At 44.5% G+C, this 16,157-nt stretch overlaps 1 protein-coding gene across 1 annotated transcript in view; it reads right to left on the bottom strand.

Annotated features, from left to right (window-relative positions):
* LOC140206820 (uncharacterized) overlaps nt 1–16,157 on the bottom strand; it is a 107,051-nt gene that overhangs the window by 78,853 nt on the left and 12,041 nt on the right. Inside the window, exons 2-3 of the mRNA XM_072275058.1 lie at nt 6,597–7,812; nt 20–27 (exon numbers count right to left, since the gene is read on the bottom strand). Of these exons, the coding sequence (XP_072131159.1) occupies nt 20–27; nt 6,597–7,488 (900 nt within the window). The 5' untranslated portion in view covers nt 7,489–7,812. The remainder of the gene's footprint in view (nt 1–19; nt 28–6,596; nt 7,813–16,157) is intronic.

Here is a 16,157-nt window from a genome sequence, read left to right as displayed (position 1 = left end):
AGTTCTGGATCCACAAAACAATGTCGCCTTGGATCGCATGCCTCCTTACTTTCTCAGTGAGCCTTTCATGGGGTACCTTGTTAAAGATCATCTGAAAATCCAGGCAAACAACATCCACTGGCTCTGCTTTATCTATCCTACCTGCTATTTCCTCAAAGAATTCCAAGTGATTTGTCAGACATAATTTCCTCTAAAGGATTCCTGCTGACCTTGGCCTACTTCATAAGGCGTCCCCAATTACAGTACCCAAAAAACTCACCCTTAATACACACAAACACCTTCCTGACCATTGTGGTCAGCCGAACTGTCCTATAATTTTCTTTCTTCTGCCTCCCGCTCATTTGTACTTATTAGTCCACCAGAACCATTCCAAAATCTGGTGATTGGTGATACATCATTACTCATTACTTTAAGAGAAAACTAAGGGGGAAATTATTTGTTCAGAGATGGGGAGAGTGTGCAATGAGCTGCCAGAGCAAGTGGCAGGGATGATTTCAACCTTTAAGAGAAGTTTGCTTTGGTCCATGGATGAGAAGGATGTGGAGGGCTATGGTCCAGGTGGAAGTTGTTGGAACTCGGCAGATTAATGTTTTGGCATGAACTAGATTGGCCGAATGGCATTTTCCTGTATTGTGGTGTTCTCTGACTCTAATGCCTTCACAATCTCTTCAGCTACCTCTTTCTGAACCCTGAGGTGTTCACGTTCTGGTCCAGGAGTCTTATCTACTTTCAGGCCTTTCAGCTTCCAAAGTGTGTTCTTTCCTTGATAAAAAGCATGTATCCTCACTTCTGCCCCAGATACTCCTGAATGGCTGGCATTTATGTAATAAATTTAATGACACAATTGTAGTGTGTGACTTCAATCTGCAGGACACTTGAGAAAGTCAGATTTGTGTCAGATCGCAAGAGAGGGAATGTATTGAATTCCTACGAAAGGGCTTTTTAGAGCTGCTGATGGTTGAGCCTACTCGGGGAACTACAATCTTTGACTGGGTGTCGTGTAATAACCCAGATCATATTAGGGAGGTTAATGTAAAGGAACCATTAGAAGGCAGGGACAATAATATGATTGAATTCCTACTGCAATTTGTGAGGGAGGAGCATAGGTCACATGCGTAGTGTCACAATGGAACAAAGGGAATTACACAGGCATGAGAGAGGTGATTCTCCAGGTGGATTGCAGAAGGATACTGGTGGGGATGACGCCAGAGCAGAAGTGGCTGACGTTTCTGAGAATAGTTCATAATGTACAGGACAGATATGTCCCAACGAAGTAGCTCTCAAACAGCGGGGCTAGGCTACCGTGGCTGACAAAGGAAGTTAAGGACTGTATAAAAGTGAAGGAAAGTGCATATAAGGTAGCAAAAGTGAGTAGGAAGTTAGATAATTGGGTAGCTTTTAAAATCCAAAACAGGCAATGAAAAATAGATAAGAATGCTAAAGGTAAAATAAGAGGGCAAACTAGACAATAATATAAACTAGTTATAAAAATGTGAAAGGGAGGCGACAGTTGACATTGGACCGCTGGAAAATGATGCTCATGAGATAGAAATGGGGACGAGATGGTAGATGAACTTGATAGGGACTTTGCATCGTCTTCTCTGTGGAAGACACTAGCAGTGTGCCAGTGATCCGTGAGTGTCAGGGAGCAGGAGTGAGTGCCATTGCTATTACAAAGGAAAATGTGCTAGACAAACTCAGGTTCTTAACATGGATAAGTCACCTGGACCAGATGGACTACATCTCAGAGTCCTGATAGAGGTTGCTGAGGAGAGAACAGATGCATTGGTCATGACCTGTCATGAATCACTTGATTCTGGCATGGTCCCAGAGGTCAGGAAGATTGCAAATGTCAATCCACTCTTTGAGAAGGGAGAAAGGCAAAAGAAAGCAATGTATAGTCCTGTTAGCCTAACGTCAGTGGCTGGGGAAGGGTTGGAGTCTATTATAACAAATGAGGTTTTAGGGTACTAGGAGACTTATGATGAAATAAGTCAAAGCCAGCATAGCTTCTGTACAGGGAAATATTGCCTGGTCAGTCAGGGCAGTACAGGATATGCCGAGGAGGCAGATGCATGGGGTTGAGTAAGAACTGGGATCAGCCATGATAGAACGGTGGAGCAGACTTGATGGGGCTGAATGGCCTAATTCTGCTCCTATGACTTATGGTCTGATACTGCTGGTGTCTTACACAGTGAAGATTGACACAAAATACTTATTACATTCGGCCGCTATTTCTTTGCTTTATTAATAACTCGCCAGCATCACCTTCCAGCAGTACAATATCCATACTTGCCTCTCTTTTACTCTTTATATATCTGAAAAAGACATTTTTATACTTGATATTATTGGCTCACTTATCTTAATTTTTCATCTTGTCTCTCCTGTGCGTCTTTTTTTGTTGTCTCCTGTTGGTTATGTAAAAGTTTCCAATCCTCTAACTTCCCAATATTTTCTTGCTATATTATATGACCCCACTTTTGCTTTTATTATCAAAAACAGGAGAAAATCTGTGGATGCTGGAAATCCAACCAACACATACACAAAATGCAGGAGGAACCTAGGAGGCCAGACAGCATATATGGGAAATAGTAAACAGATGATGTTTCGGGCCGAGACCCTTTATCAGGACTGGGGGGAAAAAAAAGATGAGATGTCAGAGAAAGAAGTGTGGGGGTGAGAGGGGTGGAAGAAGTTGGAGGAGATAGGTGAAACTGGGAGAGGGGGAGTAGTGAAGGGAAAAACTTTCTAGGATATCATTTCCTTAACGATTCTCGAAAGATCATAGCCAATGACTCTACATCTCTTCAGCCACCTCTTTCAGATCTCTGGGGTGTACACCATCTGGTCCAGGTGACCTACTTATCTTCAGACCATCTCTGTTTCCCAAGAACCTTCTCCTGAGTAACGTAACTTTACACATTCTGACAACTGACATCTGGGACTTCCATATTCCTGCCAGAGTCTTCGACAGATAAGAGTGATGTACAATACTTATTCAGTTCCATTACCATCACCTTGCACCCCCACCCCATTACTGCCTCTCCAGCATCATTTTTCAGTGGTCCGATATCCACTTCCACCTCTCTTGTACACTATATGTACCTGAAGAAAAATTTGGTATCCTTTTTAATACTACTGGCTAGCTCACCTATGTGTTCCATCTTCCCCTTCTTATTTATTTTAGTTGCATTCTGTTGGTTTTTAAAAGCTTCCCAATCCTCTAACTTCCTGGTAATTTTTTGTTCTGTGCCCTCTCTTTGGTTTTTATGTTGTCTTTGGTTTCTCTTATCAGCCATTGCTGCTCTGTTTTCATCCCTGCCCATGTTCTTTTCAAATTAATTTTGACCAGATTTTCTCTCATGCCTCTCTAGTCCTTTTTTGTTTCGACATCTGACTTTAGCTTCTCCTTCTCCAATGTCAGGGTGAATTTGTTCATATTATGATCACTTGCCCCTGAGGGTTCTTTGAACTTAAGTGACCCAATTAATTCTGCTTCATTACAACACACAATCCAGAATAGCTGATCACCAAGTGGTCTCAACCACCAGCTACTCTAAAGAGCATCTTGTAGACATTCTAGGAATTCCTCGTCTTGACACCAACACCATCCTAATTTTCCTAATCACCTGCATGACAATCCCCCATGACTATTGTAACATTGCCCTTTTGGCACGCACTTTCTATCTCCCATTGTAATTTGTGGACCACATACTCACTACTGTTTGGAGGTCTCTCTACAATTCCCATGAGGGATTTTTTTTTACATTTGCTGTTCCTTAATTCTACCCACAGGTTCTAGACCTTCCAACCCTCTGCCAGCTCGTTCTAATGATTTTATTTACTATTTTACCAACAGATCCACACAACCCCACTACCAGCTTGTTCTTTCAAAAAACATATGTATCCGGGAAACAAGAGGACCTGCAGATGCCAGAAATCTAGAGAACTACACACAAAGTGCTGGAGGAGCTCAGCATGTCAGGCAGCATCTATGGATGGGAATCAACATTTCAGGCCAAGACCCTTCATCGGGACTCTTGATACCCACATACCTGGAATATCAACAAGCAAAGAAAATAGAAAGTAGTGTGAAATAGGGAAAACCTTTGACAAAATTTAGTTCAAGGCTTAAAAAAACCTGCCAAACAGAGCTCAATGGTTAGCAAATACAACAAAGGCAATAAACACTTCCATCAAAACCGACATTGACTTTTTTAAAAATATCTTGCTGCCACTTCAATCCGTAAAATTTACAAAGATAAGTAAGAACTTTAGAAAAGACTATTTACGCTCAAACCCACTTAGATTAACAGTACCTTGGACAGAAGGAGGAAGAGAATTAACACACATGAAAAAGAAATCACACAACAGTCAGAAAAAACCTCAGTGTATACTTTCATCAAAAAATAACAGGATTCAGTGCTCCATGTGTGTATATGCAATTGTGATGAGAGATACAGACGAAAAAACTTAAATGAGAGGCCAACTCAGAAAAATGAATCACCACTGTCAAAGAAAACATTAACCAGTGGAATGAGTATGACCCTCCATGGGAGACATCCCAATGATCTGAGCAGATGAGATGGTGACAAGGAAGCTTCGAGAACCTGACTGAGAGTTGGAGACCTCTTCCCAGAAACAGAGGGGTTCCTTGCAGAAATACAGGACAAGCTGGTTAACAAACAGAAAAAAAAAATGAAAATACAAACAAACAAGGCAGAAAGTACAGAAAATGCCAAGAGAAACCAGACACAATCCAACACATTCCAGGATCCTGCAGCAGTTCAACTCAATCTGATCATTTACAAAGGTACAGTCAAGTGGTAAATATCATTCACCAAAATCTTGCTCTAAAATACAAACTCATGAATGCCCTCCATCACTTCATAAAGGCACCATAAATTCAAGCCTGATCCCGTTTCAGGATCAAAATCTGACAAATTCTGTGATAATCAATACATTATTTCAAATAGGACAATCCATAATAACCATCTGGATATAATATTACAGGATAAACAAGCAGGAACAACTCCCTCAATAGATAAAACCATTTCCAACACACACATCCTCGACCAGTGGAGCACCTCACCACAGGTATTGTTTGTGTCATCGGTCAGAGAAACAAAAGATTTTCTCTGTCAATCAGCTTCCAAATGTTGTTACTCTGCCATTCGTTGCCATGTCCTGCTGCTGATTCCCTTCTCCTCATCATACGTTCTTACCCCAACCATCGTCCAGAGCCCCAAACTCTGCCCTGTGCAGACCTGCCTCTGGTTTCTGACCCTGTTTCATTGAACATCCAACTGATGGTTTCCCATTCTGCTTTCAGTCTTTAGAGGACAGTGGTGTTTTCTAACAACCTTTGAGAAGCAGGGAAAATGACCCATAATGTGGAAATGTACAGTGAATAAGGAGGTTAACTACCAATGTCATTCTTCCTTAGCCCAGAGATTAGAGGGGTGAAGAACATCTCAAACAGAACTGCAGTCAGCTCGACTTCTTCAGACTGCAGAGAATTCAAGGGAAACCTCTTCACCCACAGAGTGGTGACTGTTTGGAACCCATCACCACAGGCAGAGCAAGAGAGGAACAACAAGGGAGGATTTAAATTGACCGTCATGGAACTGAATCACTGGCAGGGTCCAGCCGGCCTGAGTTGACTCTCTACTGTACAGTAGTTGTGTTATAAATTCACTGAGTACCGGAGACAGAATTTAAAATAGAACTGATTTATTTGTCACAGATCCAGAATATTAAACTCCAGTCCCATTAAAGGTGAATATGCAGCAGAAGAAACTCCTCCCATGCCCAGTGACCAGGGTGCAGAACTGGGTGTGGTGAGCAGCAGCAATAATTGCAGAGTTCAGCACCGACAGTCACTCTCAAAATTGCATCAGCAACTGTGATGGACAAATATCCAGCATGCAGCTTATTGAAACTTTTTCCCCCAGTGTGAACCCGGTATTGTATCACAAGGTTACATTACTGAGTTAATCGCTTACCACATTCACAGCAGGTGAACGGCCTCTCCCCAGTGTGAACTAAATGATTCACATTTAGTGGAGATGGCTGAGAGAATCTCTTCCCAATGTCTGAGCAGGTGATCGGCCTCTACCCAATGTGAACTCGCTGGTGTCTCAGCTGATGAGATGACTGAGCGAATCCCTCCCCATATTCTGACCAGGTGAACGGCCTCTCCCCTGTGTGAACTGACTGGTGTGCCAATAGGGAGGATAATCGAGTGAATCCCTTTCCACAGTCTGAGCAGGTGAATGGCTTCTCCCCAGTGTGAACTCGCTAGTGTCTCTGTAGGTGAGATGATAAAGTGAATCCTTTCCCACAGTCTGGGCAGGTGAATGGCCTAACCCCAATGTGAACTTGCTGGTGTCTATGAAGGTTGGATGATCGATGGAATCCCCTCCCACAGACTGAGCAGGGGAATGGTCTCTACCCAGTGTGAACTGACCGGTGTCTCAGTAGATGTGATGATCGTGTGAATGCTTTCCCACATTCACAGCAGGTGAACGGCCTCTCCCCAGTGTGAACTTGCTGGTGTGTCACTAGATTGGATGATCGATGGAATCCCTTCCCACATTCACGGCAGGTGAATGGCCTCTCCCCAGTGTGAACTCGCTGGTGTACCTTCAGATGAGATGACGAAGTGAATCCTTTCCCACATTCATGGCAGGTGAACGGCCTCTCCCCAGTGTGAACTCGCTGATGTACCTTCAGTTTAGATGAGCAAGTGAATCCTTTCCCACATTCTGAGCAGGTGAATGGCCTCTCCCCAGAGTGATCTGACTGGTGTTCCAATAGGGAGGATGACCGAGTGAATCCCTTTCCACAGTCTGAGCAGGTGAATGGCTTCTCCCCAGTGTGAACTTGCTGGTGTCTCTGTAGGGTGGACGATTGATGGAATCCTTTCCCACAGTCTGAGCAGGTGAACGGTCTCTCCCCAGTGTGAACTCGCTGGTGCATCTGTAGGTTGGATGACCGAGTGAATCTCTTCCCACAGTCTGAGCAGGTGAACGGCTTCTCCCCAGTGTGAACTCGCTGGTGACTCTGTAGGTGGGCTGACTGAGTGAATCCCTTCCCACAGTCTGAGCAGGTGAACGGCTTCTCCCCAGTGTGAACTCGCTGGTGACTCTGCAGGTGGGATGACTGAGTGAATGTCTTCCCACAGACTGAGCAGGTGAACGGCCTCTGCCCAGTGTGAACTGACCGGTGTCTCTGTAGGGTGGAAGAGTGAAGGAAACTCTTCCCACAGTTTGAGCAGGTGAAATCCCTCTCTGCAGTGTGAACTGCCTGATGTATCAGTAGGTGAGACGCCTGAGTGAATCCCTTCCCGCACTGTGAGCAGGTGAACGGCCTCTCTCCAGTGTGAACTCTTTGATGTACCTTCAGTTTAGATGAAAAAGTGAATCCCTTCCCACAGTCCGAGCAGGTGAATGGTCGCTCCCCGGTGTGCACTCGCTGGTGAGCCATTAGATTAGATGACCGAGTGAATCCTTCCCCACAAACTCAGCAGATAACCAGCTTCTACCCAGTGTTAACTGACTGGTGTGTCTACAAGTGAGAAGACCGACTGAATCCCTTCTCACACACAGAACAGGTAAATGGCCTTGTCCAAGTGTCAACTTACTGATGTACCTTCAGTTGAGATGACTGTCTGAATCCATTCCCACTGTCTGAGCAGGAAGGATGTTCGAGTGAATCCCTTGCTCCACTTTTTAAATATCTGGACAGAGACAGCAAAACTGGCGTGTTGTGTTCGAGATTCCCATAGACAAATTCCTTGTCATTTTTAACCTGTAAAAAAGATTTACAAAATCCATCAATGGGTGTAGGACAACATTTCAGATGAGATCACTTTAGTCACCAAGGTGTGATCTGACATCACACTGTTACAGTGAGGGTCAACCCAAGTTGGAGCGAGAAATCATCTTCTAACTGGGCACAGTGCTGGTATCTGGAATGACAATCAAACTCTCTGATGCTCTTCCTGTCTCTAAAGAATGGGGCATTTCTGCCATCTCCAATCTGTGACCTGGCTCAGTTTGACTCTTCCACTGGTATTATTCCCTGTTCCCACTGAGCTGCATGGGTGCCTGGCCCCACAGTAACTGAAACACTCTCACACAAATAGCCTTTGTTAACGTGCAGCTGGGATTTTCTTTTATCTACTGTTAACTTAAAGTGCCACAGTTTTAACGCCATGTAAATATCTCCTACTCAGATGTATGGTTGGTCTGCACGGCTGTTAAAAGGAATTAGAGTGAATGTTAGTATTACTTAAGGTTCTTGTCTCAGTCATAGAAAAGAACAACACAGAAACAGACCCTTTGACCCATCTAGTCTGTGCTGAACTATTTAAACTTTCTACTCGCATATCCCTACCATCCAGGTACTTATACAAACCTCTGAAATGTTGAAATTGAGCTCGCATGCATCACTTGTGCTTTCTGCTCATTCCACACCTGGATGACCGTCTGTGTGAAGAAGTTTCCCCTCATGTTCCCCTTAACTTTTCACCTTTCACCCTTAACCCATGGCCTGTGGATGTAGTCCCACCCAATCTCAGTGGTAAAAGCCAGCTTGCATTTACCCTATCTATACCCCTCATAATTTTGTTACACCTCCATCAAATCTCCCTTTATTCCTTGGAATGTTCTAAAGTCCTGACCTGTTCAATCTCCCCTTATAACCGAAGTCCTCCAGACCTGGCAACATCCTTGTGAATTTTCTCTGATCTCTTTCAACCTCTTTTACATCTTTCCTGCAGGTTGGTGACCAAAACTGCACTCCAAATTAGATCTCACCAATGTCTTGTACAACGTTAACAAAACATCCATCTCCTGTACTCAGTACTTTGGTTTATGAAGGCCAATGCGCCAAAATTTTTTTCTTTTTTCCATCCCTATCTACCTGTGACACCATTTTCAGTGAATTATAGAGCTGTATTCCCAGATCCCTTTCTTCAACAACACTCCTCAGTGCCCATCCATTCACTGTGTAAGACCTAGGTCCTATCAAAAACCTCACACTTGTCTGCATTAAATTCCACTTTCCATTTCTCAACCCATATTTCCAGCTGGTCCAGTTCACACTGCAAGCCATGATAGCCTTCCTCACTGTCCACTACACCCCCAACCTTGGTGTCATCTACAAATTTGCTGATCCAGTTAACCACACTATCATCCAGATTACTGATATAGATGACAAGCAACAACAGATCCAGCACCGATCCCTGTGGCACACCACTAGTCACAGGCTTCCAGTCAGAGAGGCAACCATCTTCTACCACAGTCTGGCTTCTCCCAAAGCCAATGTCTCATCAAATTTACTATCTCATCTTGAATGCTGAGTGACTAAACCTTCTTGACCAACCTCCCATATAAGACTTCATTAAGTGCCTTGCTAAAGTCTATGTAGACAACGTCCACTGCCTTGCCCTCATCCACTTTCCTGATAACTTCCTCGAGAAACTCTATAAGATTGGTTAGCCATGACCTACCATGCACAAAGCCACACTGCCTATTCTTAATCAGTCCACATTGATCCAAATACTTATATATCTGCTTCCTGCACATATGTTCCAATAACCTTCCCACTACTGATGTCAAGCTCACCAACGTATAATTTCCTAGTTTATTTTTAGAGCTTTTCTTGAACAGCAGAACAACATTGGCTGTCCTCCAATCCTCCAGTACCTCACCTGACACTGAGGGTTATTTAAATATCTGTGTTTAGGTCCTGACAATTTCTGCACATGTCTTCCACAGAGTCCCAGGGAACAACTTGCCAGGCCCTGGGGATTTATCCACGCTAATTTGCCTTGAGACAGCAAACACCTCCACCTCTATAATCTGTACAGGGTCCATGAAGATGATACCGTTTTGCCTCACTTCTATAGACTCTGTGTCCATCTCCTGAGCAAATACGGATGCAAAAACACTATTTAAAATCTCTCCTATCTATTTTGACTCCTCATATAGATTACCATTCTGATCTTCCAGTGTGGGCATGTTTCTGTGTTAGAGTGGATTTCTTTTTGGGTAGATGATTTGTTAACACTTAAATGACTTTGGCCACCAGACTTCTATTTTAACTGTTTGACAAAGGACTGTGGATTGAGTCCACCACGATGGGCTTCCTAAAAGGTGTAAATACCAGATGCTTCTGGTGCCTGATGCTGTAGTTTTGAAGACAGTCTTATCTATACATTATAAATATTAATTGTCTTCTATGTTAGCGCGTAAAATGCCAAATAAATGTATTGTGGATTCAACTAAAGGCTGTGGACACCAACACAGACATGTTGGCGTCAGAAGGAAAGGATGAAATCGAAGGTGTGATGTTTGTATGTAACTTCAAAAGGAAGCATTGTCTGTAACTTTTTAAGTAGCAATTGCCTTTGTGTTTAGCGTATAAATATCGAGCCCACATTTTAGCTAGCAGACCTTTCTGCGGAAAGCGTCTCCGTCCGTAAGATGCCTGCTGTACCTTGTTGTGTCGAATAAAGAAGCTGCTTTGTATCTACCAGTGACTCTGTCTCTCCAGTGATCTCATCCACTCTACAACATTTGGTGTCAGGAGTGGGATACCTTCGTGACCCGTCGTGTGGCCAGTGTTCCTAGCAGTCTAAGTTGGTGAGTATTTTTCTAAAATAACACTCACACTTGGATCTGTTCAGTCGGTGGACACACGGGAACATGAGGTATCACGAACGTGGAGAAATGACTGGTAGATATTAAAGTAGTGTGTGCGTGTGCATGTGTGTTTATGTAAGTGAGGAATCTTTGCATGTTAACTTGGTGAGAGTTGAACCACCAGTTGCGAAAGGTGGTAACCAACGGTACGGTTCGAGACGTCAGCGTGGGGGTGTGTATACTCGTTCGGGGAGCTGCATTTTAGTGTATGCGTGTGCAAGTGTGATGCAAGGGAATACAGCAGGCATCAAGAGTTCGGGTACTCAAAAGTGGCAGATTGTGGAATACGTACTCTGCAGTTTTATATTTTGCGTAGTGTGGGAATTAGTATGGAGATATCTCAGGGAGAGGTTTTACCCAGATAAGTCTACCAGAATGGCACCTATTGAAGTCAGGCAACGTCAGGCTGAGAACCCTGATGATCCGAGCCAGCCCTTGACCTTGATTACAACTATTCATAAGCCCTTCAACCCTGGGGAGAAACAGAGCATTTTGTCCGAGTTGCCCTCACTTAAAGTCGCCTGTGGGAATTCAGAATTCTGGCGCAAACTCGAGGAAATGGTTGAAATTCACCAGATGCACCCTAAAGATATACTGTGTCAGTGAAAGTCAAGTGCCTGAGGAATATGTGGGACAGGATGGCCCAGGGGGTGCGGGATGGTACATGGGCAACTACCGGGAGCGCCAGTAATGAAGAAAGATATCGCTCCTTTAAAGAGGAAGTGAGGCAGCGCCTGGGGGGAGGCGAGAGTAGCTGGGGAATGATAATGGCAGTGATTCAAAAGGCTGACGAGACAGCCATGGATTACGCAGAACGTAAATACCGAGTGTACGAAGAGTATTCAGGGTTGGATAACCCAGGGAGGGACGACCCAGTCTTCCTAAAAATGCTGAAGGAAGGGCTGAGTTCAGCCCACCAAGAAGTTTTAGATTTAGGTATAATGGTAGGGTCCAACTACTCTGAGATAGTTTCGTGAGCCAGTGAGATTGACCAAAGAAAAGGCAAGATAAATCGTAAAGTGGGTATAGTGGATGCAGCTGCTGTGATATCCCGGAGGGTTTGCTTTGCTTGCCAGCAGCCAGGGCACTTTGTAAAGGACTGCCGGACCAGGTATAAGGCAGTGAAGGAGCTGATATGCTACAGCTGTGGCCTATTGGGACATTGCTGGAGACAGTGTCTAAAAGGGAGGGGGAAAACCCAGGCGAAGGAGACAGCAGACACCCAGTCACTCACCCCACCAGTCTGACTGTTGATCAGATCAAGGAGTTAGTGACAGCGCTTCTTAAGGCAGAGAAGGATGTGGCAGCAGGCTTCACGGCCAGTGCTGGTGACTCACGGATGTACATAACGGCATTGTTAGGGGGACGGCAATGCAATATGTTAGTGGACACAGGGGCATCTGTAGCGATAACAGACTTGCCCTTACCAACGACCGGACAGGCCAGTTATATCAGGGGTGTAGGAGGGAAAACAGTAAAAGCAGAAAGAAGCGAGATGCAAATACTAGAAATCGGGGGAGTACAGCTTCCAGTGTATTCTTGGGTATGTCCAAATAATGAGGGCACGATCCTTGGAACAGACATCCTCAGGGAAGCAGGAGCTGTTATAGATTCAGGAAAAGGAGAAATCCACTCTAACATTCTGTACTGACCTTCTCCATGTCTCTATGACAGAGAAGCTGGGCAAATTTGATTGTCAGGGGAAACTGGTAGGAATGACAATGGAGCAGTAATGGCTGGAGTTTCTGCGAGCAATTCGGGAGCTGAGTGATAGACACATCCCAAAGAAGTGGAAGCATTGTAAAGGCAGGAGGGCATAACCGTGGCTGAAATGAGAAGCCAAAGCCAACGAGAGGCAAATAATAGAAAAAAAAACATTGGGGAGCTTTTAGAAACCAACAGAAGGTAACTAAAGAAAGTCAGATGAGCTCAGGGTGTGGAATTATGATATTGTAGTAATTAATGAGTCTTCTTAGCACCCAACAGTCTGAGGCATTTCGGGGAACAAAATATCTGGAGTCTCAAAATCACTTGAAAACCAAGGTTCCCTGCACCAGTTCCCTTTCAACTTTTATTTTGGAAGGCACATACAAACTCTACACCCTCAAAATTCACCTCTGAAGAACTCCCGCTACCAAGTACACCTTTCAAAAAGATACCTTTCTCCAATTTAGAATCTCAAGAGGGGTCCAGACCTCTCTGTTTCCATATTTACTTGGAATCTCATTGCATTATGATCACCAGGTACAAAGTGTTCCCCTACACTAATTTCTGTCACTAGCTCTGGACCATTTGCTAATAGCTTATTGCACACTTCTACATCGGGAATTTTACCGACTGACTAAGGTCACATTTGACAAACTCTACCCCTGCTAGTCCTTTTACAGTATGGGAGCCCCAGTCAATATATGAAAAGTTAAAATCACTTACTGTATCAACCTTTGTTTCTTGGCATAGTCTGCGATCTCTCTACAAATTTGTTCCTCTCAATCCCTCAGACTGTTGGGTGCAACCAAGTCCCAGTAATGGCTACAACATCATAATTCCCTGTCCTGAGCTCATCTAGCTCTCCTACGATGCTTCTTGCATTGTGATATACACAGCTCAGCACATTCACCGCACCATGCTCAACCATTTGATTGCTGACTCTATCTGAGGTCTGAACAACATCTGACTGGTGTCAAGAAAACAAACTTTCTCTTATTGTCACAAAAAACAAAGGAGTTGATTGTGGACGACAGGAGGAATGGAGACAGGCTAACCCCTATTGACATCAATGGATCTGGGGTTGAGAGGGTGAACAGCTTTAAGTTCCTCGGCATAAACGTCACCGAGGAACTCATGTGGTCTGTACATACTGGCCATGTGGTGAAAAAGGCAGAATAGTGCCTCTTTCACCTCAGATGATTGAAGTTTAGTGTGGGCCCCCAAATCCTAAGAACATTCTACAGGGGCACAATTGAGAGCATCCTGACTGACCGGATCACTGCCTGGTATGGGACCTTTACTTCCTTCAATCGCAAGACTCTGCAGAGAGTGGTGCGGACAGCCCAGCGCATCTGTAGATGTGAACTTCCAACTATTCAGGACATTTACAGAGACAGGTGTGTAAAAAGGGCCCAAATGATATTGGGGACCCAATTCACCACAAACACAAACTGCTCCTGCTGCTACCATCCAGGAAACTGTACCACAGCAAAAGGACCAACAGGCTCCAGGACAGCTTTGTCCAGCAGGACATCAGACTGATTAATTCATGCTGACACAATTATATTTCTATGTTATATTGACTGTCCTATGTACAAACTATTTATTATAAATTACTATAACTTGCACATTTAGCTGGAGAGGTAACATAAAGATTTCTACTCCTCATGTATATGAAGGATCTAAGTAATGAAGTCAATTCAATTCCATTCACCCTCTCCACTATCTGTTCTAGCATTCTCCCTCCCACCTCCCCCCTGCAACTTTAGTTTAACCAACACCCCCGACCCCCCACACTCGCACAAGCCAGCCTTACCACTAGAATATTAGACCTCTGCTAGTTTTAATTCCCGAACTAACAAATCCCTTGTCACCGCTTTGACTTTCTTCTGCCAGGTAATTTCCCCCTCCCCCCCAAAAGTATCTAAAGTGGTCCACCTGTTGTTGTGTGGGATGGCCACAAGAGTACTCTGTGATGGCTATTTAACCTCATTCCACTTCCTGACGCTCACCCAGTTTCCTATGTCCTGTACCTTGGGTGAAACCCACCTCTCTTCATGTCATAGCTATCACCACCTCCCCCCCACAAACTCCCGGATGATCCAGAATTCATCCATTTCCAGCTCCAACTCCTTAGAGTGAAGGGTTACAAGCTGCAGCTGGATGCACATCTTGTAGGTGAAGGCATCAGGGACACTGGAGGTCTCCCCATCTTCCCACCAATGTCCCCTCAAAATTGTAATGACAAGTGTGTGCAAAAATATCTTGTGCTGTCCAATTTTTACTCAGTGACAACAAGATGTGCACACTGAATTTTATATAGAGAGGTATTCATTTTAACAGCTAGCAAATCACTGTTAATAAAAAGTTTGATCTCCTCTGGGTTCGATTCAGTTCATCCGCACTCTCACACAACCTATGTAGCAGGCCTGCAGCGGGTAATGAAGGATTTTCTCGCCAGAGCTTTTGTACACTGTCCATACGTGATTTGCTTGTTAAATGATGCTTTAAAAACTCAGATATCCAAATATCACCCCACTTCTTCCCACTTGCAAATTCTCCAGCAATTTTTGCATCGCCACAATACACACAGGTAACACCAGTTTCTGTATCGTACATAAATATTTCCCCTGAACCCTCCCCCAGGTGACTGACGGTGGTGAACTCATTGATGGCAATGCCAATGAATATGATGGGAAGGGCAGTAGTCTGTCTCATTGGAGTCTGGCTCATTTGTGATATGAAAGCTACTTGTTGTCCAGGGCAAAGGTGTTTGGTATCATTATGTACCCAGAAAGAATGGGTCAAAACATGTTCTCACGGGCAGACAACAGGAAATCTGCAGATGCTGGAAATTCAAGCAACGCACATCAAAGTTGCTGGTGAACGCAGCAGGCCAGGCAGCATCTTTAGGAAGTGGTGCAGTCGACATTTCGGGGGTCTCGGCCCGAAACGTCGACTGTACCTGTTCCTAGAGCTGCTGCCTGGCCTACTGCGTTCACCAGCAACTTTGATGTGTGTTGCATGGCGGTGTAAAACGTGGTTTTGTTGCTGTCAAATAAAAGTTCAATTCTGCCAGAATATGTTTGTTATTAGTAACCCACGGTACGTATAGAGAACACAACACCCCCGACATCTCCTTCGTACCTGCTTCCAAACACCTTAAAACTGTGCCTTCTCTGCAGATTTTCTCTTGTTTGTGACTGGAGGCAGAACAAAGGTGATTTTCTCAACAGCTGATGTAAAAGATTTTGTTCCCTTTCTCCGAGTTCCTAATCCTTGCATTTAGATGGCTGGAGCTCAGCTCTGTCTGAGAGATCCATCAGTTCCCATTCCCTCATCAGCCGGAAGCTCCCCGGGGTCCGTGCAGGAATCGTGGGGCTGAGAGAGAGGGACCAGAGCACGACTGTCCCGAGATCGCGGTCACAGTGTCCGTATCTCAAAGCAATTACCCCTCAGTCGGTAGTGAAAACAGTCGCACGGAGAAACACTCACCGGCAGCGACATCCGAGGCCTTTTGTGTACTGCGCATGCGTGATATTCGGGACCCGCCGCAACCCTGACGCCTGCGCATTTGATCGGTGCTTCAGAGACGGCGAAAACTGCAGCGCAGAGCTTTCTGGGTAATCATGGTGCCATTAAAAGTTTCTGCAAGCACAGGTTCCATGTCCATACCTCAGTTTTTTTTTGTGTAGAAAACTCAGCAGCTCTTTTAACGCAGAAAGCAGCTCCCATAAA

Source organism: Mobula birostris, chromosome 13 (genome assembly GCF_030028105.1).
Source record: "Mobula birostris isolate sMobBir1 chromosome 13, sMobBir1.hap1, whole genome shotgun sequence".
Taxonomy (NCBI): Eukaryota; Metazoa; Chordata; class Chondrichthyes; order Myliobatiformes; family Myliobatidae; genus Mobula; species Mobula birostris.
Note: the sequence above shows the minus strand (reverse complement) of the source record. Positions and strands in the feature narration are given on the sequence as shown.